The 20,059-nt window shown below is 36.4% G+C and overlaps 2 protein-coding genes across 3 annotated transcripts in view; one reads left to right on the top strand and one right to left on the bottom strand.

Moving 5' to 3' along the window:
* LOC117403753 (DNA polymerase kappa) overlaps positions 1-5,767 on the bottom strand; it is a 31,527-nt gene extending 25,760 nt beyond the window's left edge. The window contains exons 1-2 of the mRNA XM_058988275.1: positions 5,708-5,767; positions 1,600-1,779 (exon numbers count right to left, since the gene is read on the bottom strand). Of these exons, the coding sequence (XP_058844258.1) occupies positions 1,600-1,743 (144 nt within the window). The 5' untranslated portion in view covers positions 1,744-1,779; positions 5,708-5,767. The remainder of the gene's footprint in view (positions 1-1,599; positions 1,780-5,707) is intronic.
* A 79-nt stretch (positions 5,768-5,846) lies between these two features.
* The window catches only part of LOC117403755 (ceramide transfer protein), a 49,491-nt gene continuing 35,278 nt past the window's right edge, over positions 5,847-20,059 (top strand). For both annotated transcript variants that reach the window (XM_058988286.1, XM_058988295.1), the window contains exons 1-2: positions 5,847-6,359; positions 8,521-8,655. In XM_058988286.1, coding sequence (XP_058844269.1) covers positions 6,264-6,359; positions 8,521-8,655 — 231 coding nt within the window. In that variant the 5' untranslated portion in view covers positions 5,847-6,263. The remainder of the gene's footprint in view (positions 6,360-8,520; positions 8,656-20,059) is intronic.

Here is a 20,059-nt window from a genome sequence, read left to right as displayed (position 1 = left end):
TCTTCCACTTGGTCTCAGAGTCTCCCACATGCCTTCTGGCAAACTCTAGCCAAGATTTTTTAAACAATGGCTTTATTTTTGTCACTCTCCCATAAATGCCAGTTTTGTGAAGCACCTGGGCTACTGTTGCCGTATGCAGTGTCTCCCAGCTCAGCCGTGGAAGACTGTAACTCCTTTAGAGTTGCCATAGGTCTAATTGGTGGCCTCCTTGACTAGTGGCCTTCTCGCCCAGATACTCAGTTTTTGAGGACGGCCTGTTCTAGACAGATTCACAGATTCTCCATTTCTTAATAATAGACTTTACTGTGCTCCGGGGGATATTCAATGCCTTGGAAATGTTCTTATATCCTACCCCTGATTGATGCTTTTGAAGAATCTTATTCTGGATTTGCTTTGAATATTCCTTCGTCTTCATGATGTAGTTTTTGTTAGGAAATGTACTAAACAACTCATGTGAAACACCTTAATTGCACACAGGTGGACTCCATTCAATTCAGCAGTGTGGAGTAGTGGTTAGGGCTCTGGACTCTTGACCGGAGGGTTGTGGGTTCAATCCCCAGTGGGGACACTGCTGTTGTACCCTTGAGCAAGGTACTTTACCTAGATTGCTCCAGTAAAAACCCAACTGTATAAATGGGTAATTGTATGTAAAAATAATGTGATATCTTGTAACAATTGTAAGTCGCCCTGGATAAGGGCGTCAGCTAAGAAATTAATAATAATAATAATAATAATAATAATTATGTGACTTCTAAAGACAATTGGTTGCACCAGAGCTTATTTAGTTGTGTCATAGCAAATGGGGTGAATACTTATGCAATCAATTATGTTCTGTTTTATATCTGTAATTCATTTAGAACAATTTGTAGATTTTATTTTTCACTTTGACATTATGGACTTTTTTTGTGTTGATCAGTGGCAAAAACTCCTACTTAAATCCATTTTGATTCCATGTTGTAACACAATTAAATGTGGAAAAGTCCAAGGGGGGTGAATACTTTTGAGAGCCACTGTATATTCAGGTCTACATAGAGCATAGCCTGACTTAGCGATTCCCAACATCTCTAGTGACAGATCTGAATGCAGTGTATGCTCCCAGTGTTTTAACAAGAGAATTAAAGGGTAGGGTAGACTGGGACCAAATGTGGTTAGAAGGCAAAAATCTGCTTAAAATGTCATAAATGTCATTAACTACAAGCAATTTTAGTTTTGTGGGGATGGGGGCGGAGACTAAATCACTAAGTAGTAACCCGAGCTACTGATTTATTCTGAGAGTACTTTGAAAAGCTCGGAGTGATCGAAAGCAACAGAGGTATTACAACAGCTACAACTGCTTGTTTCCATGGATACCTGGTGTACTGAAAACCATCCTGCATGAAGCAAAGAAAAGTTCAGTCTCAGAGACACAGTTAGCTGCTGTACAATTAGAATATTTTTTCTTCAGTTTCATTCAAGTCATTCTCTACGAAAATAAATCACCTTGTGATTGTCAGTGTCTGTTATCATTTGAATATGTTGTTATATTAGAGTAAAGGGAGGATTTCATATGTTTTGTTGTTAACAGAAAACAATAGAATATCCTGCAGTGTCTGTGCTTACCTTTGAGGCTTCCAATATGATCTTGTTGATTTTCTCTTTATCTAACCCCTCCATTCCAGCTTTGTTATCGTTGAGAGCCATCCTGGAGAGAAACCTCCCATCACTGGACGTGGCTCTCCCCACACTTTGTTTTGTGTCATCCATGATCTTCTTTATTCTTTTGTGACCTTATTCACATTCCTGCAACACACAGTGCATTAAAATCCCACTCCGCTGGGCTGCTCGAAGACAACAGAAGATAAAAACACCCTTTTTTTATCCTATTTGTTCAAACTTCCTACCTAAAATACATGACAAGCAAACACTTGTGAGGGGGCTCCATAAATCAGAAATATAACAGACTCATGCATGCTATTTTAATCATTTCACGCTGTATTACGCATATTTATGATTCCAAATCTAAATGCAGGGGTTGCTTTTATGTGGAACAGCGTATGATCCATCTTGAATGTAAACATATCGTGATTGTTTCACCTTTCTGCCTACACAATAGTTCATCCTCAGAGATTGCACTCGATACTCTAGCTGTTTGAATGGTCATCCCCACATACAGTAGCACTGTATTAATTCTCTGAACCGTCCAACCCCCCCCTGAAACTGCTAACCTGTTTGTAGTGGATAACAAGGAAAAACTAGTAAGAGACAATTTCACTGAACTCTCTTTACAGAAGGATAGGTTACAGTACAACAAGCTTGTTGTCAGAAGAAAGGTTTATATAGTGCATGTACTCTGTAAAAAATACCTACAAATAATAAAACTCAGTGAATGATGCTTTTGTAACATGAGAAAGTTTAATTAAGTACAGTGAAAGGGCCCTGTGGTAAAGAGATGCTGGTGTTTTTCTTAAACCAACAGCTTACTTCAAACCTTATTTCTTTTTCTGGAAAAGAGTTGGATGAATCAGATGACTTATATGAAGGCGGTCTGATGATTACTGCCCTTTGAACGATTCACTATTCAAAATAGAAAATATCTCAGTAAGCTGGTTTGAGTTTGCAATGACTTTAAAGGGGTAATAACCAAGATATTAAAAATATATGTATTCTTATCTCTTATTAGCATAAAAACATTCTCAAGAGTCCTAATCATTATGTTTATAAGCCTGCAGGGTACATACTTTTCATGTGCTTTCTTGGATGAATATTTGTTCCTGTGCAAGCATGTGATTCTTAGGATGTATTTGACAATTTGGTGGAAACAAAACACGTACAATTGCATTCCCCCCCCAAACCCACCGTTTAGAACAGCTGAGTACGACTCACAATGGGAATTCCTGTTTGAGGTGTAGCAAGGAAATTTCTCCAGCAATAAAGAAATGAGTCAGAGCATTCTGGATGTACAGCAGTCTTTGGCAAGCCTTCATTGAGCACTCAGACTATCCCTTCCGGTTATCTTATCATTGCATTTGTATTATGTTCTTCCATGCAGTTTTTACTTTAGACTAAAACCACCCACTTTACTGGGTTTCTGAAAGCATTGAGTTTTCAGAAGGAAAGACCACACACAACACAGAGAAAATGTCTTTGAATATTTGCTGAGAGAAGACATGCTAATGTCTGAGTGTTTCAATATTTTACTAATTAAAAATTGGTCATTTATAACCTCAACTAGACTATCTTTAGGCTACCTACAAAGCGAGTCAAGGTTCATGTCAGTACCACAATATTATGGCAGATGCAGTTTGCTCTGCAGTTCATATTTTGTTTCTAGTCAGGTGTGGGAAGTGTTCCATCAAGATAAGCATGCCCCTATCTATCCATTCCTGAAGGACACTGTGCACCATGGGCTTTACAAACCTGCCCATTCACCTGATTTAATGTGACAAGCCAGACAAACCCCTCTAAGAATCCCACGCACATTAAATGTAACCCGTTTTAAAACGTTCTTGACCCTGAACCATGCAAAGCTGTCAGGCCTGAGGTAACAGCTTTATTTATTTGAGAGATATGGGTGGCAGTTTTTTGTGACAAAGATTACTCGGAAACAGTCAAACTACCATTAAAAATATATTGTAACATTTTCAGCCAGTATGATGCATACTTCCTTAAGAACAGACAGCAACACATAATCAGATTGTGTTAATAAGTATTACTACACAAATAATATCAACTCTTCAAATCAATTACCATGATTACCTTGATTAACATGGCAAACAAATCTCTTTTTACATAATTAAATGTATATATGTTAGGCTATTTGGTAAGCCTCTTTAAACCCAATTTTATTACTTCAGTATAAGAGATATTATTTGAATCAATAAAAATGTAATCATGTATGTCTAAGCATTTTCTATTCTGGTTAAATAGCATTGATCAAAATGATCAAACCATCTTTTAGTATCTTTTAAAACTGTAACTTCTGTGACCAACCTCCACAGCATGTCTGTACAATTGCCTCTTGTAACAAGTAAAAAAATAACTTCCATGTTTAAACAAAATTTGACAGGTGGTTCACAAGCATCTGTGCTGACTGAAATAAAAAAAATAAAAATAAAAATCTGAAAACACAAGCCCTCTGGACTACATTATTCATATTTTCACAGTATTTTAAAATGCCATCTGACACAAAAGAACTGCAGGGCTGTTAAAATACCATTTACAGCCTCATTACAAATTGATTTGCCTGCTCATTTATTTGTTTTATTTAGCAGACGCCTTTATCCAAGGCGACTTACAGAGACTAGGGTGTTTGTACCTCATAAAGCTGCCTCAGAACCATCGCAGCATTTCAGTGAAACCACCTTGGTCTAAGCACCACTTTACCTTAGTGGGGGTAAGATAGGAAGGAAGGTGTTCAAAAATACTAAAGTTTTCATTGCATTTTTGGTTAGCCCTGGTTACTTTTAAAACTACAGACAGCACTAGATACCCCTGTGGTCTGTGGAACTTAAAACGGGTTACCTTTTGAGCATCAGTATTGTTTTGAATGCATACCTATGCAAAAGTATAGTAGTACAGCCAAAGGTGTGACTGCTAAATTATAGTATAATGTCGATTCATCTAGCAAAATGTATGCAGAAAGACAATATCCACTAAAGAGCTTTCTAAATGTAATTCATGTTCACTTTATATTGAATACTTTCCAAGTTGTAACATAAAGAAGAACATTTATTCTTGAAATGTGGATGAACAGTCTTGGATGAAAAGTTAATGCAGTGCACTCAGAATATTATTAAAATAAATATTAAGCACAGCAGAAAATATTTTCTACATTTGAATCCTTACGAATCCTATCTCTAAAATTGAAAGGAAACTAGCCACAGTTAATAATCCAGCTTTCTGACAATGACTCGATACTTTCTAAGAAAAAAAACACACAAAGATCACCTTCACACAACACAAGCGGCTTACAATTAAGTTTAAAATACATTAATTTTATTATCTAACGTATGTGTATAAGCAGTAATGTATGCAAATAATTACGCTGTTACCTCCGTTAATAATCCAATCGTTTTACAACAGTTCAGTATCGCTAGTCTTGTTAACTTCCTGATAGGCGAGAAACACTTCCTGGCAACTCCTACACCAACATTAGAACAGACATTTTTGTTAAGGGCAAAAATTAAAAACAGACTTTTTTAATTGATAGCAAATTGCCACATATATATATATATATATATATATATATATATATATATATATATATATATATATATATATATATATATATTTGTTGTTCAACGATACAAGGGAAAGTGTGTCTGAAAACAAACATTGGAGGTATTTATAATATAGGCTTCTGATGCCATGGTAACCACACATTTATTTCTCTTTGTGTCATTCACTGTATGTAGCTAATGATGTAACGATCTACTGTTCCTTTCTATTTAAACCTTCAGGCATCTATTTTATTATTCTATATTGTACATTATCTAATTACATTTTTTTCTAAAGCCACACATGTTTGTTACAATATTTTTCCAGGATAAATCAACCGCAAACATTGAAAAGAAACATGAAATACCATAAACACCACACTCCGCTGTTTACTCTTTAGGGAATAAGCAACGGAACTTTCCTAAAACACCCTATCATCCAAACGACAAAAATACCGCTACCACTGCTTCGGTGAGAGAAGCAAAATTAAACACAACGTCAATTCCAGTACCTGAGCAACACCCTAGCAACCGTTTCCAAGGGGACCCCGTCGCTGGAATCATTCACCTCCTCGTGGGCGGAGTCTCCCTTCCCTCTCGGGTAGCTGTTCGTGACGTCACCGCAGAGCCAGCGCCCCTCAACTCTGTCAAGCGCAACAGCGCAACACAAGAGAGACGTCAGGAAAGATGGCGTCTGTTTAGACCAGTCCTTCACATCCCTGATTCAGTGCATTTAATCCAGGGTCTGGCGAGGAGCGGCAGAAAAACTCGCACGGCTCAAGACTTCGCCATACAAGAGTGACTGAACTGGATTTTTTTTTGATTGAAGAAGACTGTCATAATAATCATTTTAACTTCAACAAAACCAAACAGGGGGCGGGTTTGGTTAAAGATTATTATTATTATTATTACTTTGGCCAGGTGTTTGTAGCTGGTCCTCCAGTCATCTGTCCAAGATTGTCACGTATACGGAGTTGTTATTTTCTGGCTGATATTATTGTTATACTTATTGTCTATTACCAGCACACTAACGCTGTGTTTTTTGGTACTGGTTTTTGACGAGTCTCAATGTCAGACAATCAGAGTTGGAATTCTTCGGGTTCCGAGGAAGATATCGAAACGGAGTCCGGGCCGCCTGTTGAGCTTTGCGGGGTCCTCAGTAAGGTAAGATGATTACGTGAGAAGGACAAGGTGGTGGTCGGAGGGACCTGTCCTCAGCAACTAATGTCTGTGTAGGGACTGATTTTATAAAGGTCTAATCTTGTCATCATGAATATAAGCTGTTAACCTAAAATATTTCTTACAGAGACATCTCGAGACAGTTTTTTTATTTGATGTGTATTGATTTGTTTATTTTTTAATTTATTATATCTTTTTTCCGCATCTGAACTTCCGTCTCCCTGAATACCACAGCCGACCGTATCAGTTAGTCACATTAATAATACAATAACGTGTAAAACAAAACAAAATATCATGTGTGCATTGTAAGGTTGACGCTGACGGATTTCCAAATATTTGACCGGTATATTTTTTTGGTGAAACTAAAGTATTGTGTGCGTGTCGCTGCTGGTGGAGGGTAACACGCTTGTGCAATAGTATTTTGCGGTTTTAAACGAGGTTGTCACATTTTTCAAACTCGTCACTGCATGCTGCACTGCTGCGCTTCCTCAGTTTGATAGGACGGTAAAACCTAGGCCCTTTGATTTGTAAACATTTATCTGTTTTTAAAAATATGAATCATTTATTGCGGAATCAGAAGTAATACTGTCAAAAAACACATCCTCTCACAGAGAAGAGCTGGGCGAGGTTAGAGTCAGTTCTGTGAATAATAGTAAACGCATGACCAGACTGTTGCGATAAATAACGCGTCAGATTAGTGTGTGGGAACTGTAGATATTAATGATACAGCATACATTGAATTTGCTCAACTGTACGTTTCAAGGTGATTATGTATCGATGAAAAAGGTAGACAAATAATGGCAATAATTTAGGTTAAATTAATATTATAAAGCAATAAGCTGAGAAACAGGAATTCAGATATTTATCAAGCTATAATGGATTACAGCAAGTAAACTGATAACACGGTATTCAAAAGACTGAAACAGAATAGGAAAGTCCACCTGTATTGATAGAGTACTGATATCACATGTTAAAATCTTGTCAAAACAATAAACATGCCTTTGACTAGTAATTGACTGACGAGGTGTCTTGCTGTTCCATAAAATCAATTACCAAGCAAACTGCAACAGCAAATTTCTGCCCTTCTGAGACAAATGGTTTGGCTTGAACAAGTCTGACAGAAATGCAATAACTGTATTGTTATATATATATATATATATATATATATATATATATATATATACACACACCACACACACACACACACACATAAATATGATAGTCGACAATGCCAGCCCCCTGCTGCTGTGTTATGAACTGTAATTTGTAGTGCAGTCAGACTATCAACAGCCCAACCAGCAAGACTTGAATACTGTATTTTAGGATCACTAAACTGGCAAACTGCCAGCTATCTCTGAGTTTAGCCACAAGCAAGATAACCTCAATGTCCAAAACTCTATATAAACCTGCTGGACATGCTGTAAGGGCACACCTTTTTTTGTCAGTCTTCCAGCCTTGTATACTGATTACTGTGGAGGTGTAAGATATTAACTTGTGTATGCCATTAAAGGATTTGTCACGCTAGCGTAAAGATATGTCATAATTTAGCAATTCATCCATAATTTCAAAAATACCTGTAAAACAGTATGCTAATATTGTCATCCTATATTAATGCTGAAAATAATGCCTGAATAGTTGCAACATACCTAATGCTTTATATTGTTTTGCAAAACATTTTGTAGAAAAAATACATTCAGAATGTTATTTTGATAACCCCAAAGGCGTTGGATGAAAGAAATGAACATAGTAGAAATGGTCCCTTTTAATGTGTGTGTGTTTTTAAGTTTTCTAATCAGTTAGTAATATGTGTACAATTTGTTTTTATGCAGTAGATCATGGTGGGGTCTGTTTTAAAGATCTAAACAGTGATGGCTCTTGATAAAGCCACCCTGAAATTTATAAACCTGTTTTTTTCTTTTGGTTCTATTTCTGACCTCATTTCACTGTGTTTTTGTTGTATGGTATAGTTAATAGGTGGGCCACTAAAAGACCATTGGGGGAAATCACTAGCAGGATTGATACATAGTTAAAGAGTGCTGTATTGAGATCTGCCATTGTTTAGATCATTCAAATTGACCCTGATGTGCATGGTTTTATTTTATCTTTCCAAACAGTGTTAAATATTGATACATTTTCCTTCTTTTAGTGGACCAACTATATCCATGGATGGCAGGACCGCTGGGTGGTTTTAAAAAATAACACCTTGAGTTACTACAAATCTGAGGATGAGAGGGAGTTTGGCTGCAGGGGGTCACTTTGTCTCAGCAAAGCTGTCATCACGGTAAGGCTTGCATAGTGTATGATGATGAATTAAAAATGCTTGTTCATGATGGACAGGTGATTACATTGCAATCTGATTGCCAGACAACAGGGGTGGAAAAGACTCCAATTGCCTAGCAGTTTCATCCATCCCAGGTTTTAGTGCAAGCTTGATTAGCCACAGTGTAATAAGATCATGTGTGTCTTATTAAACGCCTAGTAAAACCAGGAATTTATCAAACCGCTATGGAATGGGAGTATTCTTTCAAAACCGCAACATGTTTTGAAACCTAGCCATCACATTGTGTATGGTGTTTAATTAACCATTTCTTTAAACTGTGAGCCTTCTATAGCTGTCATTGCAGACTACTTGTTAGAACTTCTAGAGGACATAGTGGTTTGGTTGGTTTAATGGAGTCATTGTTACGCCATTGTGCATCACTGCCTGGCACAGTCAGAAGCCATAAGAAAAGTGGAGAGTTATTTCTTTTGGATGCCTACTTTAAATCTTAATTTCCTTATTGTTTTAGCAGAAACTGCATTTTGATTTGTGTTCCCATCATCCAGGGCAGGCCTCCGATTACACAGCGAATAGGGTTCATCCCTACCTGCTCAACGGTGCAGTATATTGGCATTGCCAGAGTTGATCTTTTGAATGGCACTTCAAGCTTTTAACCAAAAATATATTGTACTACTCATCTAAAGATTTAAAGCGCTCAATTATTGTTCATTTTAAATAAATCGATTTAAATTGACTATGCTTTTAATGTCACTTTTTGCATAATCAATTCAGCTGTTTAAAATTGTCTTTTTTTGTTTTATCATAAATTATTATTTTACTGTTTGTTTAAAGGCATTGTTATAATTATGGCTGGATTTGAATTAAAACCAGCATTATGGTGATGGTTTCTGAAATCAATTTTTTTTTTTAAGCTTTGCAAGATACCCCTCCTGATAGATTAAGCAGGAGATATGTGATGTGTTGACTGGGAAGTGTGAGGAGCTTTAAACTGTTTACACAGTAACACTAGAGTTTAATATGACCTGTTTGCTTTGGTTGTTAAAACCCATTAGAGTTTTTGCTCTTGAAGGTTTTACAGTAAAATAATTCCTTCATTAAGCTGGATTAGTGACAATGTAGATTTGTATAGAGGTTCCTCGTTTTTCATTCTACGCTATTTGCACCTGTGGGGTTGTGTTTCGGCTGTCATGTTTGTTTGTTTGTGGTGGAGGGTGGGGGAGTTCAGCGTGTCATAATGAAAGGCAGATTTGTATTTATTTATTTATTTTATTTTTTTTAAATTAAAGGCCAGATGCTGATGACAGACTGTTTTTGAAGCTGTATACTATCTGTTTGCATTTAACACCCACGTTTATTCATGTACGTTCCTTTAATAAGATAATGTGGTATAAAAGTAACCTTTTTTTCCACTCAGAGAATTGTGTAGGCACTGGGAGTATCTGGGAGTTAAATACCTAATGGAGACTTAATGCACTATTTATTTTCAAGAATCAAGTATAAAATGTTTCTATGCTGTACAGTTTGTCCTCAGTCATGTGGGAAGCTTGTCTGAGTAATAATTTTTTCAGCCTACCAATGCCTTACAGCAGTGCACAGAGAAGTTAAATATTGTGAAATAAACCTTTGTCTTCATTAAATGTTGTCTGAATGTCTTGGGACACGTTAATACTTGTAGTTAACACTTATTCAGATGAGAACTTGCTTGCAAATTAACCAAACAGTTTTCAATTTGTCTGCTGTCAAATCAGAGAATTGGAGTTCAGCTTGAAATTGGTTTGGACATTGGGCTGGCTTTATCAGCAGAGAGCATGTTCATAGAGCCATTATATGAGACTTTGAGTCCTGTAATAATGTTCTGTAAACAGCATGGCTATACACTGTCTAAGCAGGGGCCTGATAAGCATTATTATTATAATAATAATAACTAGTAACAACCTTTTCCTTAAACATAGAAACATTGCAAACTTAAAATGTTGGACTATCAGATGAGTGTGAAAGGAGCCCTGTGACTCGGATTTGTTTCTTGCATTCTGTAAAGATTAACTACATTAAAAAAAAAATTCCAACTCTAGATGAGTTTTTAGCACATGCTGTCTGCTGAACAAAGAATGGCTACGTTTTAACACTGTCAAAAAACAGAATTTAATATAAAAGCGGTTTGGTTGTTATTGTATGAAAAGTAGTTGGCCATCCTTCTTTAGCGTTTGTGTCTTCTGGTGCTAGGGTGCACTACAGCACTTTAATTCTGTCCTGCTAGTGAAATTTGAAGATGAAAACATCAGGGGAGGAAATGTATGTCCTTTATAAACAGAGAGCGCGTTTAGCAGAGTGTGTGTGAAATCTGTGAAGTATGGACAGACACAACATGGCAGTCCTTCCAGTCAAAGTTGCATCTTTGATTACACAAGATACCACATCTCAAGGGCTCCATTTTAAGCTACTTAATATCTTCTGCTGAGAAGAAATGTATTTGTAGTGACACTGGGTAACCTACTTTGAGATAGAGAGAGAGAGAGGATACTGAATGGTCGTTCGTGGTACAGTTTGTATTTGCTGCAGGAGGATGGCCCAGTAAACCACCACCCCTGACGGGGCCGAGTGGTGTATGTAAGGTAATTCTCCTAAGGTGAATAAAAACCGTACACCATGAACGATCATCAATATCCTGTGCATGCCCAGGGGTGTGCAATTTTTTAAAAAAAACTTCTTGTCCAAGGGAGAAAATGCTTGAAAAATCTACTTGCCCCCTCCCTGTCGCACAAAACGCACACAAAAAAGTAGAATATAACTTGAGAGTTTTAGTTTTAACAGTGAATACAATCAATCAATTAGTGATTAACAGGGGAGGATCTAGCCTGACTGTAGTAGTCTGTAGTCTGACTGGTTAACTAAGTTCTTCAAGATACACAAAAGGTTCCCTGCGACCCCACCTCACCTCAACACATTTATAAGGTACTTTAAGGAAATGTTTCTTTCAGTGCAGTTTGGAACACATTTGTAGTCAGTTTTAAGTAACATAGCAAGAGTACAACTATAATAAACAGTACTTGGAGTTATTCAAATCGACTCTATAAGCTGAATTCATTTTAACTTTGCTAGATTACTGCATTTAAATGTCAGGTTCATCTATTAAGAAAGCAGTATCAGTTATTTGCTAAATTACAAAACATGTATATAATACATTACATTTAAAAGATTAGTTTGTGCCTTGCCAGAGGCTCGCTTGGCAGCCGTTTTTGAGTTTCTTTGTTACCAAAGTACAGGGCTTGAAATGAACTTTTCCAATAGTCAACATGGCTAGTGAATGGAAAAATCCACCGGCCACACAGACATTTTACTGGCCAACATTGTACTGGGGGGGCGACGACGACAAAAGAAAATGCAGAAACAAGCAACATTCACAGTCTCAACAGGGTCTGAAACAATCTGCCTCATGAGTGAAGAAATAGCTTCTGAGATGTGTTGGGCATGTGCCCTCTCCACAGACTGCATGCACACAAACTGCACAGTCACCAGCCCTTTCTGGCAGAATCATACATATACTAGCTCCTCTTCTATGACAGCGCTCCTCATCTGACATCATCTTTATTTTCTCTTGCAGCTGCCTTCTTTCTACCTGAGCAGTCTAGTGCATAAATACTCTTGCTTGTTTGTCATTCCTAGATTTAGCCCGATCTGTTCATCAACACTATATTTTTAAAAATAATTTAAATAATTAAAAATGCTATTTTCTATTGTCACACTTTCTGACTGAGCATTAACGTAACATTAACTTACTATGTTTTTTCAAGCTTTAAAAATAAATTTATTTAACGTGGTTGCATTATAGTTTACTAGCAATCCATTTGAATCCCTTAATAACATTTGTAGCATGCAAAATATTATTATTATTATTATTATTATTATTATTATTATTATTATTATTATTATTACATAAAATATTGGACGTGCTATGCTATATTTAAAAAAATATATATATCTTGTAAGACAGTAATAATAATAAACATAATAACAACGTCTTGGACCTGGGGCATTTCCTAATATACAATGTGTTTAAAACAGCAGTCGCTCTATTAAAATTAAAACTTCACCAGTTACACTTTCAGTGAGGTTAAAATACTCAAGTTGATGCATTTGTTCAGCAATCGATACCCATGCGTTCTCCTTTTTCATCTGATCTTTATAATCGGTTCTATCGACTGCATATACAGAGGGATAAACACTGAGCAGCTTCTCGACAAACTACCGGTCATCCATTTAGGTGTTGTAATGACCATAGCGACGAGGTCAAAGTTCAGTTGATTTGAACTGTCAGCGACTGCAGTTTGAGCAGGGCGATTGCTGGTAGAAAGTATAAACTGCACGGCGACATGACAGCGATGATCGCAGGTCGCTTTGCTCATCAACGACAGTCGTGCGATGGAATATAAACTGACATTAACACTTTGAATGCCACATTGTTTTCACATAGAATGTTGTCTTTCACCAACATTCCGCATGATTTAGTAAGTAGTTTTATATATCATTGAATATCTGAAAGAAAAAAAAAAAAGATACAACAAAAGTATAGTATGTTCCCTGCTTTGCAGGCTATAAAATGGTTGGTTGTAAAGGTGTGCATTTTATTGTTTGATTGGGAAAACTGGGTAAAAATCCGTACAATATAGGTAAATGTGAAATAATTTCCTAATAAATTATTTTATACAGTACTTTATACACCGTATGTCTTCAGGAGAGGATCGTGTTTGAAAACTATAATATACTATATGCTATGTTATTTTTTATTTATTAATCTTTGTTTTTTTAATTCACATTGAAACAAAACATCAACAATAAAGACCATAGATGCATATTTAAAAGTAAAAATTTTTTTTTACATGTATAATTTAATTAACTGTATACAATACATTCAATAAATACAATAATGTTTTCACTGTACAACCCAAAAACTAAATGTTGTAGTTTCTGCAGTTGCCCAAAAAAATCTGCAACATGGGAACAGTGATACAAATGCTTGCTAAACTTTATTATTATTATTATTATTATTATTATTATTATTATTATTATTATTGGTATTATTATAAAATATAATAAAATAGAATGAGTGTAAATTACAGATTAGAAAGGTTCTAACAAAGTGTGGCCATAAAGAATAAGAATATTTTACCTAAAAATATATGTAAATAGATGTGTGTAAGCCATACAAATATAATGCAACAATACAAGAAAACCCTGGAGTTTGTTTGTCTTCATGTGGTAGATCTGCAGAACAAATATGATTACACTTACAAACAATAGTTTTTTTGGTTAGCTTTTTTTTTTTTTTTTGCTGTTTTTTTTTCCTTTTACCTAGTCTCTTTCTGTCTCGCTAGCTAAACTGTTCTGAGGATCACATCTTTCGGGCTCACTATCTTTTTTGGCAAATAGAAGGCCAGCAGCCTGGTGCAGTGTATTTTTTTTGCCATTCTAAAAATAAAAAAATAAACAAGAGGAGTAATTCAAGACATAAACAGACAGCACTGCCAGGGCGATTTTAGTTTCTTAAGTGAAAATAATATTCAGCATTTTCCCCTGCTTTTTCTGAACTGTTTTTGCTGTTCTGTGGTATCTTTTTTATTTGTAAACAGTAATCACGGAGAGAATGGCAGTACAGCTCAAGACGTCTTTTGAAGGGGCTTGTTTCGAACCCGTGACCCTCAATCTGACAAGCTGCCTGCTATGCCCTTCACACACAGACACTGAAAACTTACTAAGTTGTTTTCTTGGTTATCCAGCAAAATATTTTCCACACATATTTAAATATTTGACTTTATTGTAAATCAATGAGAAAAAAAACATGTAAACATTACCTCAATTAATTTAGCAGTAACATTTCTTTTTTTTTTAGCAGTAAGCATTTTATTTACAAGTTCTCATTAACAGCGATTTACATCTAAAAAGAATGACATAGGATAATATTTATATATCTTATTAACAGAAACTGTTTATAAAAATCCTTTTAGATTTAATTAAGTAAATATCAGAAACTAACCTCAATTCTTAATTGAGAGAGATGCTGATGGACTGTATGGAAAACTAGTCCCATCACTTCACAGCGCAAGCACCGCCTCCTTCTCCGTTTTGTTTGGTTGTCAGCAACATCACTTTCATATGTGATTTGCTAAAAAAAAAAAAAAAACTTGAATGACAGCATATATAGACCAATCGAAAGCAGGTTGTGGTGCTTACTGTGATGACAATTTTTTTCAAGTTCCTTGTTGTTTTAGCCAACAGCTTCTGTTTATTAAAGGTACAGCAATCTGTCGCAAATTCGCACCACTGGCATTTAAAGTGATAGGTGTACATAAATGTAGCCGCCACTGTGGCGTTTGAATGTGAAATTTACCCTCCACAGCCCAAATTAATTGGCGGGTGTTAATTTTGAACTCTGATCGTAGATCAGTTAGCCAAACAGAAGTGATAGGGGTGGGACGTGAACACTTTTTAAAATATTTGTGTGTAGGTGCTAGACTTCCATAATTAAGTTTTCAGAAACTTGCGTGGCTCTCTAGCAATATACCCACACTGTCTTTCTGGCAACAGAACGAACATAGGAAAACAAAATAAAAACTGTTTGTCCAACGGGCAAAGTAGAACGGCAAATCTTGTTGTCCCTGGTGTCGGGCGATACGAATTGCACACCCCTGATGCTACAAGTATATTTTTAAAAATAAACAGCAATAACGTGTGTGAAACTCTTATTTCTATTTTTATATTAAATCAATGAATTCAGGAATTTTTACCTGGTGGATCTTTAATTTCATTTTCAACAGACTATGCTTTGACACAGATAAATTCCGAGCCCTATTTATAGACTCTTCACAGCCATCTTTTTAGATCGAACCCTGAGCTCAGTCTGTCAATTTGCAGCCTCTCTTCTTTCCCACACTTACAGGTGTTAATGAAGGAGCTTACAGGCTGTTTGGATAAGTCTGACGCAGGCGGTAACAGGTATTTCTTGACTCAGTTCGTTCTCAAGGAAATCTGGGTCCAAATCAAAACAACAATAGAAATGTGACATTATTTCAGACTTTAAAACATGTATAGTGGCAGTATTGTTTGAACTAAGAGTGGCACAGGGCAGATCATTCAAGCATGCTAAACTGGGAGGCGTCTCAACTTGCAATCTTGTAAAAATGAAACATACATAATTCAAGACAGGGAGTGTAAAAGTGGTGGTAACACATTGAGTTGAGAACTGGAATATTGGGTAACCTTCCTGCACAATGTATTGTTATGCACCAGTTTAACTGTATATGGTGCACAAAGCTGGTCTCATTCATGCTGCCTACTGAGGAACAGTACTCTACTGAAGAGAACAAACTGTACATCTGTTACAGGACATTTGTATATCATTTTAGCTCAAGTTTACCAAATATTGAGGAGCTGTTTCCTCCATTTGCGGTTGATGATAGATAAACCACATATTATTGAGAGAATGGTGACAGGGCAACTGTGTCCATGCAAATAAAGACACGTAGGCCTAAAGACACGTAGGCCAAAAAAAAACTGTTTTCCATCAACATGTTGTACTGTAGATTATATTCCTGTAGAAAGAGTTAAGTGAAACCTTGAGTAAAATATTAACCTGCATCTCAAGTGGAAGCTATTACTGTAGCTCATTCTGTCTACCTGGGCCCCCTGCTAGATATCTTTCTGTTATGGTAGCTGCTGCAACAGGTTGTATTTCTTGAAAGGCAAAGGCCACTAGTATGTTTTGATACCACTGGAATATGGACCATGTGAAAAAGAAGTGTTGAAGCTGAACCTTGGAGTGATTGCCTTGAAGGATTGATTGGTGTGTACAGTAGAAACACAATAGCTTTAGGTGTGACTCGTAATCTTGCCAAGTGTTAGCCTTTTTCCCAGGAAGGAAACAGTTGTACATTGAAAAGCTTTTGATGCTTTCAAACTTCTGTGGGTAAATTGGAAATGCAAAATAAACTGAGTACAGTTGCAAAATGTAACGACAATGGAAAGTCTTCACCCAAAGTCATACAATACACTGTATCTTAAAATAACACTTCTCTAAGGTAGTTATGAAATTGTAAATCCTTAACAAAAACAATGGCAGCCTGTTTCATTCTCTTCCAATTAACACCAACATGTATGTATCCCTACAATTCTTCATCTCTTTTAATAAAACTGGTGCTTTTATTATGGTTATTTTGCTTATTTACTGCATACCAGTTCCCACCCAGTAAGTTGTGTTGGGGGTAATGCAACGTAATCATGTTTCCAGCCACTTTCTGGAAAGCCTGCTTGTAGGATTGCGGATGGCGTGGGCAGGTCTCCTGACCCGACTGCAGTGCTAATGCACTATGACTGTCAAACTGTAAAGCATGAAATGGCAGAAAGGAACAGGAACTGCAAATGTAAAAGTGACCCCAGTAATTGTATTCATAAGATAATGCACGTGGTTTTCTGTTTCAGAACTTGTGAGTGAGACGGGGGTTAGTTAACAAAGCTGTTTTTGTTCTTATGGTGGAAAGTTGCTTTCTGTTTACTCGCTAATCATTAGAGTACATCCCCATCCTGCAGCTGGAAGTGAAACATTATCCCATTCCCTAGTGTACAATTTAAACCTACATCCATATCACTGAAACCTAAATTCCATTACATTTATTGAATTGTTACCAGCAATACTGCCAGATACCAACTAAAATGCCTCCCCACTGTTGGCATTTTATTAAGGGTGTTTCCACCATAAAATATCTGTGACAAAAACTAGCGTTAAATAATTCTGGCGTTTACCCCAGGTTCGTTTGTTCAATAATGAATCAGGTGAAATGCCTCAGCCGGTTACTGTAGTTCCACCATTGTTACAATTATTATCTATTCCTTTTTAAAATGTATTTGGTATAAACGCATGCATTCACTCTTTTGTGTAAAGGCTTTGCAGTAATGTACCATCTGTCATTATTCCATTCCCTCTGCCATGTGCAGTGCAGAAAAGCATAGGAAAATGTCTCCTCATTGTTCCAGTTTATCAGACATGATGACTTGAGCTGCAGTGATTTCTTTGTTAATTATTTCCACATTGTGAATGATCGTTCTGTGTAAAGTCTTCACATATTGTATTATTATTACTAATATTATTTAGTAAAACACATTTTGCTGAACATCTCTAATCAAAATCCAAAGATAATAGTAGAGAAACTTGCACTTACTGTAATACTAGACCTATCTGACAAGTTTCTGAATGTGTCTTACCGGTATATTCAGAAAATAGTGTTATAATGCCGTATCCTGCTATAATATATGCAGCTAAATACATAGCAGCTGAATGTAGATTAGTTCAAGCTTGTATTGTTTCAGCTATTAAGAAAAAAAATAATGTCATTGCTAATTTTGCATGCATTGATTAACAGTTATTATTTGCTTTACCATCTTAAAAGCACCATTACCCTAATCTTTCAAGAGGACTAAAAGTTTGTAATCTTGGCATTGCATACTTATTTATAGTACAGTACGTTCTTTTCGTAGAAATACTGCAGTGTAGGAATAGTATTTTACAGCACCAATTACAAGAGAATATTCACATTGTTGAATTATTACCCTGTATATACCATATTACTGCTAATACTGCAGAGCCAGAGAAAATAGGCTAGACTGTAGTTCATAAATGTATTGTATTGTATTGGTATTGAACTTGAATGTTTGTCAGTTACATGATAATGAAAAAAAAAAAAAAGTAATTGGTAAAAGTGGACTTTCCAGAAATTGCCACCTGAAGGCAATATCTACAGTGTAAGCAGAAAGGTTTTTTTGTCTTGATTCTCCTTGCTGGCAGCACCTGTCTTATTGCAGAATTATAATTGGATAATATCTGTCCAAGTCGTTTACTTCTAAATGAGTAAATCAGCACATTCTTTATCTACAGCTCAAGGTGAGGAGTGTGCCAGAGTAACTTGTGTTGCGTTATCGAGTAAAGGTCTTGATTCTGGTCAAATGTCTGTACTTCATGTTGGCTGTTTATTTAAGGAAGGCTCATTCACTCCCTGTGCTTGCTGTTTGGATTTTGTTGTGATGGGCTAGCTGAGTTCATTGCTGATGCTAACAGGATGCAATGAATCTGATGTGTTTTTTTTCCCCATTATAGGGAAGCTCACACAGGTGTTGAAAGCGAGACTAATAATCAAATTAGTCTCACACACCTACCTTGCATTGTTGAAACAAAAAGCCATTGTTGGGAACTAACTACTAGAGGCAGCTTGTAATTGTCTTTTAGTAGAGAAAATAGACCTATTGCTATGAACGATACTGCTGAGCTCAAACCTTTAAAGGATAGGATGCAAGGAGAAATGCTTGATTCTTCTTTTGGACCTTGATATCCAGGAAGCATCTCCTGTACTTGTGAGGAGGGTTGCTCCTCAGTCGCTGCTGCTTCCTTATCTACAGGTCAAGATGTTAGGAGGCAGGATGTCATTTCTTGGAATGGATGAGAAAGTGTGGCAGGAAATATAAGCTCCCAGGACTCCTTGAAAAAGCCGTTTCCTTCTCTCCAGGAGGAGTGTTATCCTTTGTTGTTTTTGCTAAACTATGTGCATGTCCTTTCAATTCTCTGTTTGATGAAAGTCATGTTTGTTGCGCTATTCAGATGTGCTGGCAGAGTATGAATACGGCTCACATAATTCCCATTTCCCAGCTAACAAACACAAATTCTCTTGTGTGCCTGTATGCGGTTACCTTGAGCCACTTAACACACTGTTTCATTTGTTTATGTTTTAATGTCATTTTGAATGCTTGCATGACAAAATGACAAGCAAAGAGGGGGGGGGGAATTCTGCACACAGAGCTGTGGATTTAAAGGTGATCTGAGAACTGGTTTGCCCTTCTCTGCATCATCCAACAAAATAGGGTGGGGGAAGTCAGCTCTCTTTTTCATAAGTGCTTTTTATTAAATTTTTTTGCAAACTAATTTATGCATATAATTTGCTCTCATCCTGTAACTAAAAGTTTTTATAAGTTCTGAAGTCCCCAGACCATTTTCACTTGTTGCATTTGTACGATATCTCTCTAGGGCTTTCCGTTTAACAGTAAACTTAAAAGAAAGCCAAACGTTGAAGTGGGTGCTTTTTTGTAGCATACAGCATTATTCAGTATGATGCCCTGTATACAAGAGACACTGTTTTATGGTTACAGTACCAAAAATAATCTCTGTTTTGTGTTCTATACTTTGCTGTATTGAGGCAGGGACTATTAAAATAAATAAATACAACTATGTATTATTTTCTAGTAATGCAAATCTGTTTTCATTCTGGTCCTAAAGCCAAAAATAAAAAGAAGAAATTATCCAGGGAACTTCCTGTGGTACACTGATAATGGGATCAAGTAAGTACCATATTCCTTCGATTTACTGTAA

Source organism: Acipenser ruthenus, chromosome 2 (assembly GCF_902713425.1).
Source record: "Acipenser ruthenus chromosome 2, fAciRut3.2 maternal haplotype, whole genome shotgun sequence".
In the NCBI taxonomy this organism is placed as follows: Eukaryota; Metazoa; Chordata; class Actinopteri; order Acipenseriformes; family Acipenseridae; genus Acipenser; species Acipenser ruthenus.
This window is presented reverse-complemented; position numbering and strand designations above follow the sequence as displayed.